This window comes from Ctenocephalides felis, unplaced genomic scaffold (assembly GCF_003426905.1).
Source record: "Ctenocephalides felis isolate EL2017-DRISC unplaced genomic scaffold, ASM342690v1 CF-g0.4_SCAFFOLD_03571, whole genome shotgun sequence".
In the NCBI taxonomy this organism is placed as follows: Eukaryota; Metazoa; Arthropoda; class Insecta; order Siphonaptera; family Pulicidae; genus Ctenocephalides; species Ctenocephalides felis.
This window is the reverse complement of record NW_020539725.1, coordinates 58,592,947-58,615,446: the sequence shown is the minus strand read 5'-3', so window position 1 is coordinate 58,615,446 and position 22,500 is coordinate 58,592,947. Positions and strand designations below refer to the sequence as shown.

At 30.2% G+C, this 22,500-nt stretch overlaps 1 protein-coding gene across 2 annotated transcripts in view; it reads right to left on the bottom strand.

Moving 5' to 3' along the window:
* LOC113385203 (sodium-coupled monocarboxylate transporter 1) overlaps positions 1–22,500 on the bottom strand; it is a gene marked incomplete at its 3' end in the record, with an annotated part of 35,541 nt that overhangs the window by 1,197 nt on the left and 11,844 nt on the right. Inside the window, 12 exon segments of one of the 2 annotated variants that reach the window (XM_026623028.1) lie at positions 507–676; positions 737–1,006; positions 2,674–2,911; positions 2,981–3,199; positions 5,415–5,555; positions 5,673–5,827; positions 5,901–5,968; positions 6,053–6,104; positions 6,258–6,323; positions 6,393–6,552; positions 6,613–6,848; positions 14,700–14,822. In XM_026623028.1, the coding sequence (XP_026478813.1) occupies positions 507–676; positions 737–1,006; positions 2,674–2,911; positions 2,981–3,199; positions 5,415–5,555; positions 5,673–5,827; positions 5,901–5,968; positions 6,053–6,104; positions 6,258–6,323; positions 6,393–6,552; positions 6,613–6,836 (1,763 nt within the window). 2 annotated transcript variants of the gene reach the window in all.

Sequence of the window (22,500 nt, the reverse complement as noted above, 5' to 3'; positions counted from 1 at the left end):
GCACGATTTGAAATTTTATGTACTTAATTTTTTTTTGTCAAATTTAATTTTTGCGAAGTATGTTCAAATCACAAAAAAGTATTTATGAAAGAAAAAAGTCTGAAACCATCGATAGTATTGATAGTTTGCGAACACTAGCTTAAAGATTTAAGTGAATCCCCTAAAATATATATAATTTATATATATATATATATATATATATATATATATATAAATAAATATGAATTCTTGTTCTTAAAAATTCTTGTTTTTCACTAATTTTAATAGGTTTTAGGGATTAGGAACAAATCACCCATTTTTGTATAAGATTAATGTCTTTTTTTACACGGCTTCTTCTGGAACCAATCTACCGTGTAAAAACAGACTTAGGTGTATATATATATATATATATATATATATATATATATATATATATATATAGAAATAAAACAATGTTATTCAAAGTGGATCTTGATATAAAATTAAGCAGTTACAGATACTACGATACTACTGAAGTTAAATAATACCTGTGTAATACTGGAGATATAAGTTCTGGGTCCATCCGTCCAACGTCTTGCTTTCCAGTAATCAGACTGACGATTAGACCAACAATTAAAACCGTCAAAATACCTATGGGACTTACCCAATGGTACGATAACCGGTATAAAAAGAACACATCGGATTCATCTATTTGTAGCTGAAAATAAAATAATCGTTTCTTAAATTCGAATAAATTTTTAGGTATCACAATTCTCACCTGGTCCATATTGCTGGTCAATTTCAACCACTCTGCAGTGCCGTTACCAAGCAACCCGTCACAACCATCCAAAGAAGTCCTCAGCCACTTTTCCTTGACAAGCCCTTCGGCCAATTTAGCCCTTGACCCGAAAGCAACCCAGGCACTCATCAGGGCTCCTGCCACTGACCCTGTGATGGCACCACAAGGGTTCGACCAGGGCACCAGAGCGCCCAGGGCAAAAAGACCAAAAGTGGTTCCGGCTGCTATAGAACTCAGGGTACTGGCCAACTAGGGGAATACAATGCCAAATGATTATATTTAATTATTAAATTCCCTAAGGAGAAGTTTATGTTTTCATCAAAAAATCCGATTTGCTAATTTTATGTTTTCTCAACGTTTCAAACCATTCTGAATCGAATGAGACCAAATTTACGGAAAAAGTATGTGTGTGTGTGCATCAACAGATTTTTTGCCGTAAATCGACGTTTTCTCAAAAACAGTTGGACCGATTTCAAAAATTTAAAACCCATTCGATGTATCTCGATAAGGACTATTGTTTGTCAGTTTTGTGCGACGATCGGCCAAGCCGTTTCTTAATAAATAGCAGAAAAATGAAAAATTTTTCGTCCACGTTTTAGCCCGCAATTCTGAATCGATTTTGAAAATTCAAAAACCGTTCGAAAGATATTGGTTGGGAATCGTGCTGATTAGTTTTTGGTAAAGATCGGCCGGGTCGTTTTCTTGTAATAAAATGTTTGAAAAAAATTTTTCGACGATTTTTATAATTAACTTAAGGGTAAGTTATTGTAATAGTCCAAAAATCCAAATTGAAATCTTTTACATTTCTCGACGTTTTGAAGGTTTCTGAACATTTTGGCATACTTCAGAAAAAATGGATGTGTGTGTGTGTGTGTGTGTGTATGTATGGATACAATTTTTCGTCCACGTTTTCGGGCGCACGGATCAACCGATTTGAATGGTTTAAAAAACATTAGATTCCTATTGATAAGGAGGCTGATTAGTTTTTGGCAAAGGCAGGTCCAGCCGTTACGGAGATATGGAGCAAAGAGTGCAGAAAATAGAAATCGAGTTTTTGAGAGAACGGATCATCTGATTTGTATGATTCAACAAAAATTCAGTTCGTAATGACGGGGAAAAGTGGTTATTAGTTTTTGGCTTAGGTAAGCCCAGCGGTTTCGAAGATACAGTGCTAAATGTTAAAAAAATAGCAGTTTTTGAGAGAACTAAGCGTCCGATTTAAATGATTGAAAGAACTTTCTGCTTGTTTCAACAAAATAATTGCGTTTGAAAAAAAAGTGTTTCTAATTTTTTTTTCAAAAAATATTTTTGTAGTTATGGTTTAAAAACTCAAAAAATTATCCAGGCTAAGCACAGTCTAAGCGCCACTTTGGTACAAATGTTTACCCAGGTGCGTTTAGACTTTTCCAATTTTGTGAAGAAAAAAAAAACTATTGAAAAATGTGAAAATGCCGCCAAGCTAAGCACAGTATAAGTGAAAATGTCGCACAGAATTATTTGCAAATGCGTTTAGACTACGGGAGCACTTTTTCAATTTTGTTCTATTGTAAATTAGGCAACTATTTTTTTTTGAAATTGAATTCAAAATGAAATGACGATTGTTAATGTTCTGAAGATAAATTGATTTATGATTCACATTTGATTTGTTCAGATATATATAACAAGATAGCAAAAATAATGAAAGTTACTGTATTTGTATTAATATATTTGAAAACATTTAAAATTTCTCGAATATTTCATTACGGTACGTCAAGTTCCAGCAATTTGCCTTAACGCACGATGCCATACGCCACTAGTTTATTTTTTGTTGATTAAGACGATTATTTAAACATATCGGGAAATTCATGCAACTTGCCTCAAGGCAAAACACCAATGCCAACTAATTTTAATTTGGAGTTATTAATTGATTATCTCACACTGAGTACTCCTCCAAGATGCTCCACCAGATAGACACTGGCAACCGCCGCCGCTCCCAAGAAACAGGCGCACGCCCTCAAGGCGGTCACTCCGAGCATGTCGTTGTGTTTTCTACGAGAGGCACTCAATGAATTCGTAGAAGTCGATGCCACATTGCGAGCCAGTAGGCCACAACATCCCCTCGACAGATCACGAAGCAACACTCCGGAGGTGCAATGCAAGATCACCGATAGCGAACTAAAAAAAATTAAATTTAATTAAAAAATGTAAGGTAAAATTCCAACATGTATTCAGTATTCACCTCACCTCAAAGCTGCACCAAAAACTCCAGCTACGAACAGACCAGCTGCTCCAGGAATGTTTTTGGTGACCTGCATCACGTAAACAGGCAACATCTGATCGTCAGCCTTCACCAGACCAGAACCCAAAGGGTCACAAGAACCCAATTCTGCAAATACTAGAAGACCAGTGTAGCAGCACAGGGAAATAAGGATCGCTATGCCGAAAGCAAACAGGTACACCGATCTGGAAAACAAAATAAACGATTCAATTTTTGAAGAAAAACTTCTTTAGGCGCGATGGATGTAAATCCGTACAAATGCAACGGAAATTGTTACGCCAAGCTGAAGTGAGAGTCAGTCGCTCTCGATGATATGATTTCTATACGGGACTTTATACGTGCGTACGTCACCGAAAGCGTGAAGCATATTGTCCAAATTTCCGGTGTTATATCGAAACATTTTATGGTTAAATAGTGGATAAATCGTGAGTTAATAAAAATATCAGGATTGGAATAATATTTTATCCCGTCCCTTATAAATAATTGTAGTGCAAATAATCGCAAATAATGAAACATATGAAAAATCTGCGCTGCGTAAGAAATGTAAGTTTATTGAAGTAATTTGTATTATTCGAGTTTTTCGAGGTTACTATATAATACCTTTGAGGTTATTACTAAATATAATAATAAATATAAATATGAATATAAATATAAATAAAAATAAAAATATAAATATAAATATAAATATAAATACTAGTTATTACTAAAATGGAAAATATTTTTACAAAAGACAGATACTACAGTTGCTCAAAGAATGAAATTGTATCGCCAGCGAAATAGTCAAAAAACAAGCAGTCAATAATCGTATGTTAATTTCAATTACATGAATTTCTACAAACACAATTACATGATAAGTGAAATTGTGAAAACAATATTTCTTCATTGGAAATTTAGGGAAAGTTTACATGTTTCTCTTTTATGATAGCTATGAAGACTAATTTTAATTTATTATAATAGTAATTATAAATATTGATGCAGGTTCAAAGCCTCTTACAAACTCTAAAAGATCAAGATTACATCGTCAAACAAAACAACGGTAGGAAAATAATCGGTTTCTGCCAATTTATTAGAAAATCTTGAGCCAGGTATCAATTTAGATGTTAATAATAATAATGTCTTTTTTGCTATTTGACTCCTGAAAAACGCTTCAACTATTCACATTTAAACATATTATTCTGTTATCTTTTTAGATGAAAGTATTGCTGTAACTTTTTCTGATACACCAACTACATCACTTCGATTGCAAATTAATAATTCTGTTTATAATGTGACAAGAACTGATCTTTTGCAAGAGTCAAATGAAGTATTTGAACTTCCATATAAAGACTTCCATTTGTTTAGGAATGCACGAAAATTGTTTGAAAAACAATTTACAAATGATAGCTTTGGCTATGTGTGCTTTGTGTGTGATCGACTTTGGTTTCAAAGTGACTTAAAAATATCAAATGATGCTCAAAAACAAATTCTTAATAATGGTTTTCTGAATATTGATTCAAATAATCAGGTTGGATGTCAAACTTGTCGAAAGGTATTCAATTCGGGTAAAATTCCCACTTTGTGTAAATTTAACGGGTTTGTATTTCCACCTATACCAAATTATCTACCTAAACTAGATACTGTATCTGAAAGGTTAATTTCACCTAGGTTGTGTTTCATGCAAATGGACAATTTGGAATATTTGACCAAATTATAAATGTGCCTGTTGACGTTAATAATATGGTTAATTTATTACCTCGTAATATTGATAATGATCATTGCATTAACGTTCACATAAAACAGAAAATGATTCATAGATCAAGCTATGTGCAGGGCTTGATAAATAAAACAAATATAAAAGTATGGCTTCAATTTTGTAGGCAAGACAGATCAAAGAATGAGATTATATCGCCGGCGAAAAAGTAAAATAAAATACAAGCAGTCAATGAATGTATGTTAATTTTAATTACATGAAGTTCTGCAAACACAATTATAACATGATGAGTGAAGTTACGAAAACAATATTTGTTTAGGCGTTGTTTAACATAATCCACTGTGTGAACGAATATTATAGAATTTATTAATCAACAATTACTTTAAACCGATCATGTCATATTTCAAGTATGACCTTGATTACATTATTGTTTTTAAATATTATACATATTTTTAATGTTATTATAAATATATAATTTATAATTTATCATTGCATAAATATGTATAATAATTGACGACACTAATAAATGTGTGCATCACGAGTGTTACCATATTACTAATAAACAATATTCAAAATTGTTATATGGTGTATTTATTTTTTACTTAACTTAAATTTGCAACTTTGTACAGTAGCAATTAAGTTGTTCTTCAATCGCGTGTGATCCTTACGCGCACTCTTTTTTTTATATATAGTTTTATACTTTTACTTACATTTTAGAGTGTCTTAAGGTGGGTAAAGACATATATCTCTGAACCATAGTCTGATTGACTGAATTAAAAGATGTCCAGTAGAAAAATCCTCCAATGATTACTGACCAAAACGTATGACGCTCATAAGGACTAGGATCAAAACTACAAAAATAAATAAATAAATCAGATTAATCAATATTAATCAGATTAAATTTAAATCAGATTAGCAATATTAAAACAGATTTAATTTAATAAAAGTTGCCATAATTATAAACTCACTTGAATATTTGTAACCTGTCGCCTTTATCGGCTTTGGCGAAGACTTCAGAAAATCCTCCCAGATGAATTGATCCCAAAATGCAAACGAAAAGAACCGAAACGAACATTATTAGTGTTTGCCATGTGTCTGACCACACGACCGCCTTCAAACCACCCTGGAAATGATAGTTTTTTTTAAAAAAAGTTTAGTTTTTTATCAAAATATTAATTATGTCAATAATTTCTCACCATAACTGTATAGAAAATGCAAACGACACAAACTATGGTAGCAATCACATGGACGTCGACACCGGTGACTGGAAAACAAAGAAACTCAAAATGCATTATATGACCTATAGTATAAATTTTAGGCATAACTTTTTCTCATCTAATTTGATTACCTTGATTAAAAGCTAAAGCTGGCACATATATAACAATTGGTAGAAACAAGAGCTGGAAAAAATAATAAATTTATAATAAATTGCATTCGAGTTACTTTAATATTAGGTTGTCAAATATCTCCCTTCCGCTTTTTTGCTCTTGGTTTATAATACAAAAAGGCGGAAGGGAGATATTTGACAACCTTATATGTGCATATTTAGTTACCTCGTCTATGACAAACATGACGGATGCTATCGTCCTCACAAACGGATTAAATCTCATTTCTAAATACTAAAAATTGTACATTATTTAAAAAATCACAAAGTGAAAATCACAAATATCTACTATTTCTACAAATACCTCATAGGAACTCTGAACTTGCAACTTGCAGAACATCGGAAGAAAAACATTGGCCACCACTAGACTCATCAGAGCGATTGGCACCACTATTATCCAATATTGGGTTCCGTATCGAAATATCTCCGAAGGCGTACCCAAAATCGTTACACCAGACACATAACTAGAGAGAGATAGAATTGTGAATATTTCACCAAAAATTTTGATATTTTTTTTCCTTTACCTGGCGACGAGAGAGGCAGCCACTGGCAGAGGCCTAAAATTGGAGTTTCCATTCAGAAACTCTTCTGTTCTTTTATTGCTGTTTTGCTGATTGTTTTCATCAGATTCATCCCCTGATTTCCTACATCCGTAATACAACCCTGTCAGGGCCGAAACGAACAGGGCCAGGCCAAAAACACAATAATCGATCGTGGTGAAATGGAAATCTGGCGAGGAATCATCCATTGTAATAAATATCTAAAAAGATAATAATCAATTAGGAAATAAACTGACTTTATTCAGATGATCTCGAAGTCGTTTTGAAATACATTTGAGAAGTATTCAATATTTTTATTGATTTATAAAATAGATTATAGAAATAAATCTATAACGATTGCCTAGTTAAATCTTATCTTTAGGAAAAGTACCACTGAGTTCGGCTTATGATTAATTATAATTCTCCTATTTAATTACTCATTAGCGGTATCTAAATAATAAATCAACTCTTATATCGTTTTACATGTCATAAATCACAGACAAAAGTTGTACAATAATAATAAATAATATGTTAAAAAATGTAGGTACTAATATAAATTACATACAATAGTTTAAAACAAAAATTCACAATAATATGACAAATTGTTAACTTCCCGTAGAGTAGTTATAGTAATGGGCCGAAAATCAAAAATCAAACTTTTTGCAATATCTCAACGTTTTGAAGGTTTCTGAACATTTTAAGGCATACCTCAGAAAAAATGGATGTGTGTGTGTGTTTTGTATGTCCGCATATTTTCGTCCACGTTTTCGGGCGCACGGATCAACCGATTTGAATGGTTTAAAAAACATTCGAGCAAAGAGTGCAGAAAATAGAAATTTGAGAGAAGTTTTCGAGTTTTTGAGAGAACGGATCATCCGATTTGTATGATCCAAAAAACATTCAGTTCGTAATGACGGGGAAAAGTGGCTATTAGTTTTTGGTAAAGGTAGGCATAGCGGTTTCGAAGATACAGAGCTAAATTTAAAACGTAAAGATAGATAAAAATCTTCATTTTCGATTTTTTGCGATTACTATAACTTGCCCTACGGCAAGTTAAAAAGTATAGGATAGGATACTAAAAAATTTGGAACTTGAATTGTAGACGTGGGTACAGAGCAACGTCTGTTGGGTAATCTAGTGTATATATATATATATATATATATATATATATATATATATAAATATATGTTCATACTAAAATCTCTAAATTTTTATCAATCTCGAAGGATTTCATTATTATCATCAACGAAATCATGATCGTTCTCGATCGATCGCTGATATCAGCTGAAATTGTTATCAGTTTCTAATTCGACTGACGCTCGTATGTTTTTCCTTTCTTCATACATAATAATAATAATGATTAAAATCATGATGATGATGTATAATGCTGATGTAAATCTTAATGTGGGCCCAAAGTCCACATTAGTCGGTCATTTTACGATGACTTTATCGACGATACAAATAATAGCGTAATACGGAACTTTGAAATTATATCACAAAAATACTGACACGTGATAACTTGTTTATAAACTAGTGGTGTATGGCATCGTGCCTTAAGACAAATTGCTGGAACTTCCCGTACCGTTTACCAGGACATGCAAAACACACACACATATTCATTAGTTTTCTGAGGTATGGCAGTAAAATGTTGAGAAACCTTCATGCAAAACATTTTATTTTCGATTTTCGGCCCATTACTATAACTACCCTACGGGAAGTTAATAATATTACTTAATAAGTAGCTGATTATTTCAAAATGACGATTTCGCTGGTTAGCACTGAGTCTCGAGATTTAAGAATAAAATTTTAACACTTGTAACAATTGTAGGTAAAATCTTAATTTCTATTGATGGTAGGGAAATGCACTTGCCTTAAGGCAAAATAAAATTCATGCCTAGGTTAGAATAAATATAATAATCTTACCGATTTTATCCTTCTCGTGTGCCTTATCTTTATCTTAATCTTTATCAATCAATAAAAGTTTTCCTCTCAATGGGCCAATTAACGGCACGAAATCGTAACAGTATGATAATTAATATTATTAACTATTGTTTTTAAATTGCCTGTGACATGTTATTACAACAACGATTAAACATCGATGTTTAATTAATTCAAATTTATTCTAGGAATAACACTACATTCTCTTATCGATCGACTTTGAATAATATTATTAATTGCTCCCCGTATAGCAAATTGCATTATCATTGCAAATATGCACGTGCATTATTAAATAAAAAGAAGCAGTATTAAATAATATCGAAAATAAATCAGATATTATTTACAATTCTGACTAAAGTTCTAATATACTTTAAACAAATAATTTCAACTTTCAATTTATAAATAATGCTTATAAATATAAGACAATGTTACAATATTTATAATAATCTATTTGAAAACATTTAATATTTCTCGACTTATGATTTCGTTACGGTACGGGAAGTTCCAGCAATTTGCCTTAAGGCACGATGCTATACACCCCACTAGTTTTTCACTCGGATCGAATAAATCTTTTCTACATCGCTGGGAATTAGTAATATTATTCAGGTGTTAGTTTAAGAATTTTATACAAATAATTATGGCATAATCGAACTGTAAAAACGTCATATGGGGCATAATATATACATATAAACCATTAGCAAAAAAATCTCAACTTGTGTAAATTAGAAATACCGTTAATAGATAGACTCGTATATCTTTTTTCTTGATATTTTTTTGATTTTATAATAAATCAGAAATAGTATCCACTTCTTTCGTCAATCTTGGGCTTGCAGTCATTTAGTTCTTGAATTTGTGGTCCGATAATATTTTTATAAAATTGAAAATGAGTGAATTTTGACAAAAAATATATGGGTGCTAGTTCTACTTGATAAATAGTTTTTTAATACGCATTTAAGGGGCCCAACTAGTGTAAAATTTTCAAAAAAGCGAATTTTCAATTTTTCCATATTTCGATAGGTTAAACCTTTAAAAATAACATCAAAATTTTCAATCGATATCTTAAATAGTTTTTGAATTACAGCTATTTAAAGAGTATATGTGTAGTATATAGTATAACGATCATTTTATCTTTAAACGCATTTTTATCGAAACAGCTTTTTGCAAATTTGCTGCAGCAAAAACTCAAAAACAAATGATCCGATTACTATCAAATTATTTTTACATGTTCTACATATAGTTCTCCGTAAAATGCACTATCGATTTTTTGATCGGATCAAAAATCGAATTTTGGCAGTTCAAAAACGACCAAAATTTTGGTTAAAATTAGACTTAAAAAAAAAAGCCGTCATTTTGTCAATTTTTGATTTTTTTTCTTTATCGTAGTTCATTTTACAGCCAATATTATCTAGTTTAATGGGATTTTTTTTTTAAATTTCATCCACGTGGAAGGCCGGAATCACTGCAGCAGTTAAGGGCCTTTTTCTGTCACGCCGTTGGAGATCGACGATAACTTAAAAAATATTTAATTTTTTTCTTCAAAAATTTTACTATTTATTCTTAAAACATGTATAAATATATTCCTAAAATTTTGAAATGATTAATATAGTAGTTTTTTTAATATAAATTCCCAAAAATCACCTTTTTTGAGGCGGTTACACTAGTTGTGCCCCTGAGGCGTACATGATGTTTATTTTAAGCCCATGCCCACTATTCTAAATTTTTACAACTACAATTTGACTACATATCATACATAGTGTAAAATAATAAAATAACTGTAATTATAATTAAAGGAATCAATTTACTATTTGTAAGCAAAACTCCACTTATACTATTCTACTATAAATATTTAAATTAAATTGAAATTGTCGCTTGGAAATATAACTGTCACATTTAACTACTGCCGATAGGTAGGTATAAATTTATGGATGACAGTATGTAAATATACAACTATTTATATCATATATATATATATATATATATATATATATATATATATATAAATGTATATATCGATCTATATACCTGTGGTCAGGTATGCAGATAGACGTATTGATATGAAATGTTGACATACGCGGAACAAAAACTATTTCAAATAATCTGCATTCCATTTCTATATTAGTTTAGTTCAGAATGTTTTCATCTAAAAACCGGTCCACACATAATACATATATAAATACATAAATACGGGTATAATTAATTTTGAGAGCCGCAAATTTAACTAAATTATTATTCAATTTTAATTATTAAATAAATATGGATAGAGTTATGGAATTTGTATCAAAGATTCGATTAATATACTCCTCCTAAACGATTATTCGGATTTTGATAAATCTTTCTGAAGGGAATTTTATATGATTATAAAAGTATAGTTAAAACAGCATATCATTGTTTGACATTGAATACGTTTCGACACACGAGAGTGTCATCTGCCAAAAATGTCGATTTACTTGAGATTTGAATTTAGTTTAAGCGAGCCTAGACAATATTAGTATATAATATTCATATTCATGATTATGAATAAGAAAAATTTAATATCTGCAATATTATTGCCGAAAACCAGCTGAGATGTGCCAAAAATTAAAATAATATAAGATACAATGCAATATATGTTTGGCAGATAAAATTATATAATTCAGTTTAAATAAATAACACAATATGCCCAAAAATGCATGCACATTATTTTTTTAAACTTATGCATGTTGTATTTTGCTTTACTTTTCTAAAAGAATATTTGTACTTATTGAACAATGTTTTAGAATTTTGTTTCATGTGTCAAAAATTCATTGAACAGTGCCATATGAACTAGATTTTACAAAATAATTCACCTAAGATTTTAACTAAAGTAATAATGTTTAGTCAAAATGTTCAAAAACCTTCAAAACGTGAAGAAATGTACAAGTTTTCAATTTTGATTTTTGGACGATTACAATAACTTATCCTACGGGAAGTTAAAAATAGCAGAAATATTCGAAATAAAACTTATTTTTAAATAACTTAAAAATCCTTTGAGATGGGTTTCATTATCTTCATGATAAAGATAATTATTTATTGAAAAAAAAACAAAATGAAAACGTTAAGTTTAATATAAATAGTTTTGGTTTATATATTTATATATATATATATATATATATATATATATATATATATATATATATATATGTGTATATGAATATATGTTTTTAAATAGATTCCAATTGGATTTGATTAACTTATCCATTGTGTCTGCAAATGAATTGCAGACAATCGTATATATATATATATATATATATATATATACAAGAATTTTCAAGATATATGATTAACCTCAGAAAATGAATCTATATTTTTCTTTCTTATTTCTTATATCATCCATTATATATGCTAATAGACATATGCAATTTTCAACTGTGTTTTAAAGTACTACTGCTTGATATCAAACTGGCCGAGTTATATATACCTATTATATGATAATAAATAAACATATGCAATTTATTAATTTTGCAACACTATTTCATTATTATTGCATTGCTTGATATCAAGCTGGTCGAAATGGGCATCAAAACCATTAACGTCTTTGGAGTGCCAATAAACGATATTCGAAGTAAAGACTAAAAATACAAAATTTATTCAAAAATTGAACTTCGGTCAAACGAATGTGACTTTAGGAATAAATTAATATGTATAAATATATATATACATACATACTTGTATATTTATATACATAAATATATGATTCACAAGAGAAAAATGACCAGGTTCGCCAATAAATTGCATAAGTTTTATTTACATCGAAGGAAAAATCGTACAATAATAAATGAAATATATATATATATATATATATATATACATTTATCAGAACAAAAAAGTCCTTCCTTTCATATTTCTTCTGTTAATGCAATTGCAGAAATCCATTCTATTGATTTATCGATAAATTTATTATTAGTTATATTTTTATCAATATAACCTTGCTCTGATTTGAGATTTATAGTGAATAAAATATAGATAAAATTTACTATCAAAAATAAAAAAAACTCTTGTTTTTGTCCATCCAATTTCCTAACTATTTCTAAACTAGCAGTGTATGGCTTTAAGACAATTTGCTGGAACTTCCTGTATCATAATGAAATATTAGAAGAATAAAATTTAGCAGAAAATAAAATTGTTACCCTAAAATCAATCGTTTCGTAAAAACGAACAGAAAGTTTTCTGAATCATTCAAATGGGATGCTTAGTTCTCTCAAAAACTGCCATTTTTTGCACATCTAGCTTCGTATTTCCAAAACGGCTGGACCCGCCTTTTCCAAAAACTAATCACCTTTTCTACTCATCATTACGAATTAAATGTTTTTTAGATCATTCAAATCGGATGATCCGTTCACTCAAAAACTCGATTTCTATTTTCTCCACTCTTTGCTCCGAAACGGCTGGAGCTGCCTTTGCCAAAAACTAATCACCACTGCTCCACATCAGTAGGAATCGATTTTTTTTTGAACCAATGAAATCGGTTAAACGGTGCTTTCGAAATCGTCAACAGAAAAATTTGTATCCGCACACACACATCATTTTTTTAAAAGTTTGCCAAAAGTTCAGAAACCTTTAAAACGTGAAGAAATGCAATAATTTTGAATTTCGATTTTTGGACAGTTACAATAACTTAACCTACGGGAAGTTTATGAATTGAAATAATTTTTTATTAGTGGAAAATGAATAATTATTTTACATAACTTAACTAAAAAATTCGCATTAATATTCCAATAACGTAATGTCTGTAAAATTCCTATAAGTAATAAAATCATACAAAAAATAAACAAAAAAATAACAAAATATTGCTCACTTACAATTATTTTACTAAATACTAGTATTATAATGAAAATTTATATTATTTTACAATATCGAAAATATCATTTTCCAAATTTTTTCCAAATTTTCAGATAATTTATCAAAGACTTTGATAGCCCAATTTTTTTAGAATTATTTATTTTTTAACAAATATAAAACGATAGTAAATCGTTTATAATTATTATGAATCATTACAAATATAAATACATAGTAACAAAAAGTTATTCGAATATTATTAATATATGTAATTTCAAAAATAAATAATAATAAATACCAAAATAACTTTCTATTTGTTTATATTGAAGAAATGCTTATGCTGATCCAAATTATGGAATCAAAATATTAAAAGTATGTAAACTTATAATATTTGTGATACTAGCAATTTTTTTTTATAAAATCATTAAAAATCTTTCAAATAACAAACATTCAATAAAACAAATTTTAATAAAACTGTTATTTTAATATTTTCATAAGATTTTGAAATCAAACAGAAATGTGTATATGAATTTCCACTAATCAATTTTGGAATAAAAAATCGATAGATGTTGTGAGAAGAAAATATTTTGAACAAAACACATATTTTTTAATATAATTTAATTTATTCATAAGCAAGCCGTAATCAATAATAATAGATATTATTTCAGGCTCTTGTCAAGCTTAATTTGATTTGATTTTCATTTGAAAATGATAACTAATTTATTTTTTATTTTTGATCCCATAACTTCAAATAATTTATCCTTAAATTGAATTAGAACTATATTAGGATTATTATTTATTCCAAATATATTTTGAATAATTCCATCTCGATATAATATAATTTGATTAAAAATTATTCTAGCATTTCATAATGAATTTAAATTACTTATAAAGTTTATTCCTATAGGAAGAACTTTTACATTTATTAGCTTATTTTTATTTTCATATAAAAATCGACTAAAGTTAAATTTAATCTTAATTATCATTTTTACAAATTTTCTTAAAAAAAATCAAACAAAATTTATTTTTTTTTTACATTTTGAAGAAACATTCACATTACTTCTAAATTTTTTTTGAAAACAAAAACTTTATATATGTTTGGAATCAAACATATATAAATACCGACTAGTTAAATTTGATAACAAATAATATTTTTCCAATTTTTCAAAAGAAAAAAAATTAAACAAATCCATATATGTGCATGTAAACAAAGTAAACTAGTAAACTAAAATTTTTATAAAAACAATTTTTTATTACTTATTTTGAACGACCGACAAAATTTCCGGCTAGTTGAATTTAACAAGAATAAATATTTTTAAATATTTCCAATTTCCACTAACCTTTTATCCGGTCATGTAGAACAAAATTAAACAAATTTAATCATAACATACACTTTAAAATTAAATAAATAAATTAATTTCACTCTCACACAAAGAAACTATTGAACTATCTCAAAAAAGAACTTAGAGCGAACTGTTTGAGATTTATTAACTGTTAAAACAAACCATGAATGTTATGTATTCTGATTGACACCAACACAACTAAGACAGAATTTATAATAATAAAATTCATAAAAGAAAAATAAAATAATTTCAATATAATTTTGTATACCATACATAACAAAATGTATATTAAATTTCGTTAACTTTTACAATTTTTATTTATCAATTTCTATTATTATTATTAAGTGGGCCAACACGTACGTACATAACCTCAACTCAAAGGAATTGTAAAATGGTTCGATTTGAATAATGTTTTATTGATGTCCATTGTTAGTTTTGTTTGTTGTATAAATATATTGGCAGAGTTTTTATTGATATGTGATTGTTAATAATTATTTTGTTTATTTCAATTTTGGATGCATGTGTGTATATGTGTGTGTGTTGAGAGGAGACTTTGCACTTTGCCAATGATGGTTCTGATACCAGATGATGGTTGTGGCTGAAGATAAGAAATTATTTTGGAAATTTGATAGATGTGGTTGCGATTTATGGTTTCATATACATTTATCACAAACTTAGTGAACTTATTCAATTTAAGGCTAAAAACTAGTGGGGTGTATGGCATCGTGCCTTAAGGCAAAATGCTGGAACTTCCCGTACTGTAATGAAATATTCGAGAAATTTTAAACGTTTTTAAAAAATACTGTAACTTTCATTACTTTTGCTATCTTGTTATATCTGAGCAAATCAAATGTAAATCATAAATCATAAATCAATTTATCTCCAGAACCAATAGTTGCCTAATTTACACAAAATTGAAAAAGTGCTCCTGCCTAGTCACAGTCTAAACGCATTTGCAAACAATTCTGTGCGACACTTCCACTTATATTGTGCTTAGCTTGGCGGCATTTTCACATTTTTCAATAGTTTTCACAAAATTGAAAAAGTGCTCCAATAAACAGTCTAAACGCTCTTGCAAAAACATTTGTACCAGAGTGGTGCTTAGACTGTGCTTAGCCTGGGTCATTTTTCCAATTTTTAATCCAAAATTACATAAAATTTTTTGGAAAAAAAATTAGAAACGATTTTTTTTCCCGAAAGCAATTATTTTGTTGAAACAAGTAGAACGTTCTTTGAATCAATTAAATCGGACGCTTAGTTATCTCAAAAACTGCCATTTTTTTAACATTTAGCTCTGTATCTCCAAAACTGCTGGGCCTACCTTTGCCAAAAACTAATAACAACTTTTCAATTACAAACAAACTCAATGTTTTTTCAATCATACAAATCGGATGATCTGTTCTCTTAAAAACTGGATTTCTATTGTCTGCACTCTTTGCTCCGTATCTCCGTAACGGCTGGACCTACCTTTGCCAAAAACTAATCAGCACATCTCCCTATTAATAGGAATCGAATGCTTTTTAAAAATGGTTTTTTGAGCCATTCAAATCGGTTGATCCGTGCGCCCGAAAAGGTGGACAATTGTAAATTGTAAGGTGTAAATTAGGCAACTATTTTTTTGAAATTGAATTCGAAATGAGATAAATTGATTTATGATTTACATTTTATTCGCTCAGATATAACAAAATAGCAAAAATAATAAAAGTTACAGTATTTGTAATAATATATTTGTTTAAAATTTCTCGAATATTTACGGTACATTACGGTACGGGAAGTCCCAGCAATTTGCCTCAAGGCACGATGCCATACACCACTAGTTATAATTTCTAAGTGGAATAAGTTGTAATAAAATGTAAATGTGCCTCATAATGATAATGATAATGATAAATTCGATTGCATAAATTAAAAAGTGTCGCCCTTTGTATAGTCGACGCGGTTCGCCGAACACTCGACGACGGACGTGCACCTGGATGGACGTTGGATGGATACATTTCTGTGGCGGCGATACATTTCAATATTCGAGGTAATTGCCGCCAACGCTAATTATATATCGTATACTAAACTTATATATCGTAATTTTCGAGGACGCTCAGCGTCCTGCCCGGTTGGCAGGTTAAGGGGTTACGCCACTGTAAATATTTCGAAAAAATAAAAAAAAATAGGCTTAAAACATACCTAAAACTTTCCTTCTTACTTGTAATTATGAGCTGTTTCCAAGGCGCGTGGGACTTCTCCTAAAAGCATTTTTAACTAAGGTAACCATATTTTTTAACCATCTAAGGCAAGTGATATAGAGCTAATTAGTGAATTTACTGTCTATATTAAATTGTTTCCTTTGGTAATTTTTCTTCAATCTCTTCGAGTCCTGGCGAATGGCACTCGCAATCGTCGCTCATTTTTCCCTTTGTGCGAATTCACGTGTGCGTGAACTAATAATAATAACGACCGGCGATAATAATAATTGTCGACGAACAAGAGCTGTCAATGACACGAACAAATTTATACAAAAGGCGCAAGTTCAAAAAAAATAAATAAAAAATTCGATGATCACACGAAATGGAATCCGATTCAATTTTTCATTCGATTCGAACGAAATGATTGCGATCGTGATTCGTGAGTCATTTACCCCGTTCGACTTCCGCTTTTCATGGTAAATTGACTTCCTGGCACTTTTTAATTCGTACGAGGACAGAAAATTAGTATGTAGATGATGTTCATATATGTACCTAGTCATATTTTCAATGACCATTTAGGAACAAAGTACAAACTAGTGGGGTGCATGGCATCGTGCCTTAAGGCAAATTGCTAAAACTTTCCGTACCAAAAATTATTTTTTATTAAACATTTTTGAAAAAAAAATTACTTCGATAAAATTAGATTTTTGAGAAACTTAGAATTTTTGACAAAAATTTACTTTTTTTTGACAAAAAAGATTTTTTGATAGAAAATATTTTCTTTATTTTGAAATATTTCGGAAATTCTGAACTTTTATTCAAAGCAATTGTACCGCTTTAACTGGATAGAGACGAAATATCGAAGCGTGTAAGCGCCGCGTCGCCGTCTAACGGATAAACACTATTACGGAACCCATAGGAATGCAAACAAAATTTATACTTATTGTTAAAATCTCTATAAAATATCTGATAATTTGATGTGCATATGTCTAATGATCATTTTTAACCGCCAAATGGCATTTTTTTTTTACTTTTTGTACCAGATCTCCGAAGCCACTAGACCTCCCTTCATGAAACTTTGATCAATTCTTTATCTTGTCAAAACAAGTAAAATGTTTTTTGAATTATTCAAATCGGACGCTCCGTTCTCTTAAAAACTGAGTTACCGTTTTCGGCACTTTTTGCCCCGTATCTTCGAAACGGCTAGACCTGCCTATGCCAAAAACTAATCAACACGTCTCCTCATCAATACGAATCGAATGTTTTTTGAATAATTGAAATCGATTGAACCGTGTTCCAGAAATCGTCGACGAAAATTTGTATCCGCACACACACACATACATCATTTTTTTCTAAGGTATGCCAAAATGCTCAGAAACATCTGAAATATAAAAATATATAAAAATTTTCATTTTCGATTAATTTTTTATTCGAATTTTTCATTTTCGATTCGAATTAATATTTGTATACTTAAATGATTTATTTTAAGCTTCTATTAAATTATGATAATTTGCAAAATTCACCAATCCAGCAATTTTCCTTAAGGCACCACTAGTTCCTTTTCTATCTACAAATTCAAAATTCAATATCATCGAATAGCTAGTATTGTGCCTGCCTGCTTAATGACGCGTGGTTTAGTATTATATGATCAATTTCGAATTTAATTTAAATTTTATTTTAGGAAATTACTTTCTCCTCTTTGACAAACAAAAATCGAAAAATCGAACAATGCGCCTTTTATAGCGATTCTTTTGTTGATCGACTCTTTTCATCCGATTGCGATGATGATGGTGCATGCAAATGCAAATGCATTTTTAGATTTCACCGTGAGAAAAAAAGCAGTTCGATTCGATAATATAATTAACTTCCCGAAGGAGAAGTTTATGTTTTCATCAAAAATCCGATTCGCTAATTTTATGTTTTCTCGACGTTTCAAGCCATTCTGAATCGAATGAGACCAAATCTGGAAAAAGTATGTGTGTGTGTGTGAACAGATTTTTTGCCGTAAATCGACGTTTTCTCGAAAACGGCTGGGCCGATTTCAAAAGTTTAAAAGCCGTTCGATGTATCTCGACGAGGACCATCGTTTGTCAGTTTGTGGGACTTTTATCGAAGTTTTCTCAAAAACGCCTAAACCGATTTCAAAAGTTTAAAAGCCATTTGATGTATGTCAATGAGGACTATCGTTTGTCAGTTTTGTGCGGTGATCTGCCAAGCCGTTTCTTTGTAATTTGGAAAGACTAAATACCAATACCAACTAGTTTTATAAAAATCATAAAAATAAACTTAATCTAATTTTTCTGTCTTTTAATCTAATTCTGGGTAATAAATGTGCCAGCAATTGCTCAGGTTTTCATAATAAAATTTTCCATATTAAACATATTTTGTCTATACATGTACGTATAAACACTTCTGTTCTCCTAAACTAAAATTATTTCAAATGCAATTTAACGTTTCCAAGAAAAACGTCTGCGTATTTAGTAACAAGAATAATTTAAAATCATATCAGAATTTGTGCACATGTGTGAAATGCAAATTCATAGAACGATACAAACCAAAATTCCCAAAACATGTTCCAGAAAAAATAATTTTTTAACAATTCAAATTGAAAAAAAAAGTAAGATATAAAAATATCACAGTGTGTAAAATAATTAATGTATATAAAATTCTTATTAAAATCATGACAGCGTAACAAAAACACAAAACCGATGGCAGTTTGACACTGCTCCCGTTTTCGATTGCATTGTCCTCTTTATTTTTTACACAAATCGTGTCGCCCTCATTTCCATATGGATTCATAAAATAAACAATTACGGAATTAATTACTATTCAGCAGACACACAATTAATTAATTCAATCGCTATAGTACGGGGATAGATCTAAATAAAATCACTTTTAATTGTTAACAACAATGCGAAAAATGGTTTCATTTTTATTCAGAAGGCAAGGTCAATAATTTTAGATGAACGCATTCGGCGGCATTGGATTCAAGGATGAATTTTGGAAAACAACCAGGATTTGACTAGGTCCCATAAACAGTGAAAAGACAATAATTTTATCTTGTTTCATCGAATGGTTTTGATTTTGGAAATCAGCGCAGTTTTAAACGAAAATCATATGTCGTTTATGCCTAGTTAAATTATAATATCAATCAAACTCTCTCAAACGGTCTATATAATTTATTGTCAACATTTTTAAATATTTAAACATATTTTTTATCAGTCCACTTCGGTCGAGAGATCGCTTTTCTTAAATGCGTTCCTTTCCCAACTCGGGTGCCAACAACATTCGTACCTGAAAAATAGAATTTCGTTCGATTTTCCAACTTTTCAAGATCTAAATTAATTAATTAATTAATCTATTATGATCTATGATACGTGGACCGTTTTTCAGCTGTGGGACAAACTTTTTAAACTAAAAAAACACAAAAAATAACTATTTATATTCGTTAAGATTATGTCAGAAGTTTTACTTAAACTTGGGAGCGAACACAAAACACCCAAAACAAACTTAACAATTTTAAACGATATACAATAATTATATTATTAATATAATAAATAATAATTATGTTTGCCTTGTTGAATAACAAAAACTAGTGGTGTATGACATCGTGCCTTAAGGCAAATTGCTGGAACTTCCCGTACGGTAATGAAATATTCGAAAAATTTTAAACGTTTTCAAATATATTATTACAAATACTATAACTTTCATTATTTTTGCATTATCTTGTTAAATCTAAGCAAATCAAATGTAAATCATAAATCAATTTATCTCCAGAACATTAACAATCGTCATTTCATTTCGAATTCGATATCACAAAAAAAATAGTTGCCTAATTTGCACAAAATTGAAAAAGTGCTCCCGTATAGTCACAGTCTAAACGCATTTGCAAATAATTCTGTGCGACATTTTCACTTATACTGTGCTTAGCTTGGCGGCATTTTCCCATTTTTCAATAGTTTTCACAAAATTGGAAAAGCGCTCCAATACATAAACAGTCTAAACGCACTTTGGTAATCATTTGTACCAGAGTGGCGCTTAGACTGTGCTTAGCCTGAGTAATTTTTTCAATTTTTTTAAATCCAAAATTACAAAAATATTTAAAAAAAAAATTAGAAACAAAGATTTTTTTTTCAAAAGCAATTATTTTGTTGAAACCAGCAGAAAGTTCTTTGAATCATTTAAATCGGACGCTTAGTTCTCTCAAAAACTGCCATTTTTTAATATTTAGCTCTGCTCATTTATCTCCGAAACCGCTGGGTCTACCTTTGTCAAAAACTAATAGCCACTTTTCCCCGTCATTACGAACTGAATGTTTTTTAGATCATACAAATCGGATGATTCGTTCTCTCAAAAACTCGATTTCTATTTTCTGCACTCTTTGCTCCATATCTCTGTAACTGCTGGACCTGCCTTTGCCAAAAACTAATCGGCACATCTCCCTATTAATAGGAATCAAACGTTTTTTAAACCATTCAAATCGGTTGATCCGTGCTCCCGAAAACGTGATCGAAAAATCGTATCCACACATACACACACACACATCCATTTAGTTTGTGAGGTATGCCAGTAAAATGTTCAGAAAGCTTCAAAACGTCGAGAAATGCAAAAATTTTCATTTTCGATTTTCGGCCCACTACTATAACTACCCTACGGGAAGTTAATAAATTATAATTATGTTTGCCTCGTTAAATAACAAAAAAAAAAGATTCTATACTGAATTCTATGTAATAGGTACGACTAAGGCAACTAATCCATATAATTATACAGAAAAAGAATGTTACCATTTTTGGCACTTTTTGCTCCGTATCTTCGGAACGGCTAGACCTGCCTTCGCCAAAAATTAATCAGCACGTCTCCTTATCAATACGAATCGAATGTTTTTTGAATTATTCAAATCGGTTGATCGGTGTTCCCGAAATCGTCGACGAAAATTTGTATCCGCACACACACACACACATACATTCATTTTTTCTAAGGTATGCCAAAATGTTCAGAAGGTTTTAAAACATAAAGATATATAAAAATTTTCATGTTCGATTTTTTTGCGATTACTATAACTTGCCCACGGGAAGTTAAACATATAAGAAATGGAAATTTAAAACTTAAAATATTAAAGCATTGTTCTTAGTGGGTACGACATAAGCAACCTTAGCGTAATAAATCATTGTTAATCAAATAAAAATCAATTTCTTAAAACTATCTATTTTAATGGAAAAATTGGCCCCAAAGACAGTCCAAGCAACATAGACCCACGCTATTAGATATAAAATGTTTTTTTAGAAAACATTTCCGAATTGCCTTGTAAGTTCTAATGCGTTCGTTAGCCTGATCACATGAAATTTTACAACAAAATATTATAATTAAATCTTAATTGCCTCTCAGAACATTTTATTGAGATCTTTATACGTGATCCGTTCCTGTCGCGAGGAAATGACTTTTTTACAGGCGCGCGGCTCCCTGACTAACCCTTCGCATTCCCAGGAAAACTGCAGACCGGCGTTAGGGTCGTCTTTAACGTCCTTCCTGGTGGTAGAAAAACTTTCATCGACTCCAACTTTATTTACCATGTCTTCGTATCTCGAACGGCCGCCGGCGACGCCGCAGCTCAGCTTCGGAGGGAC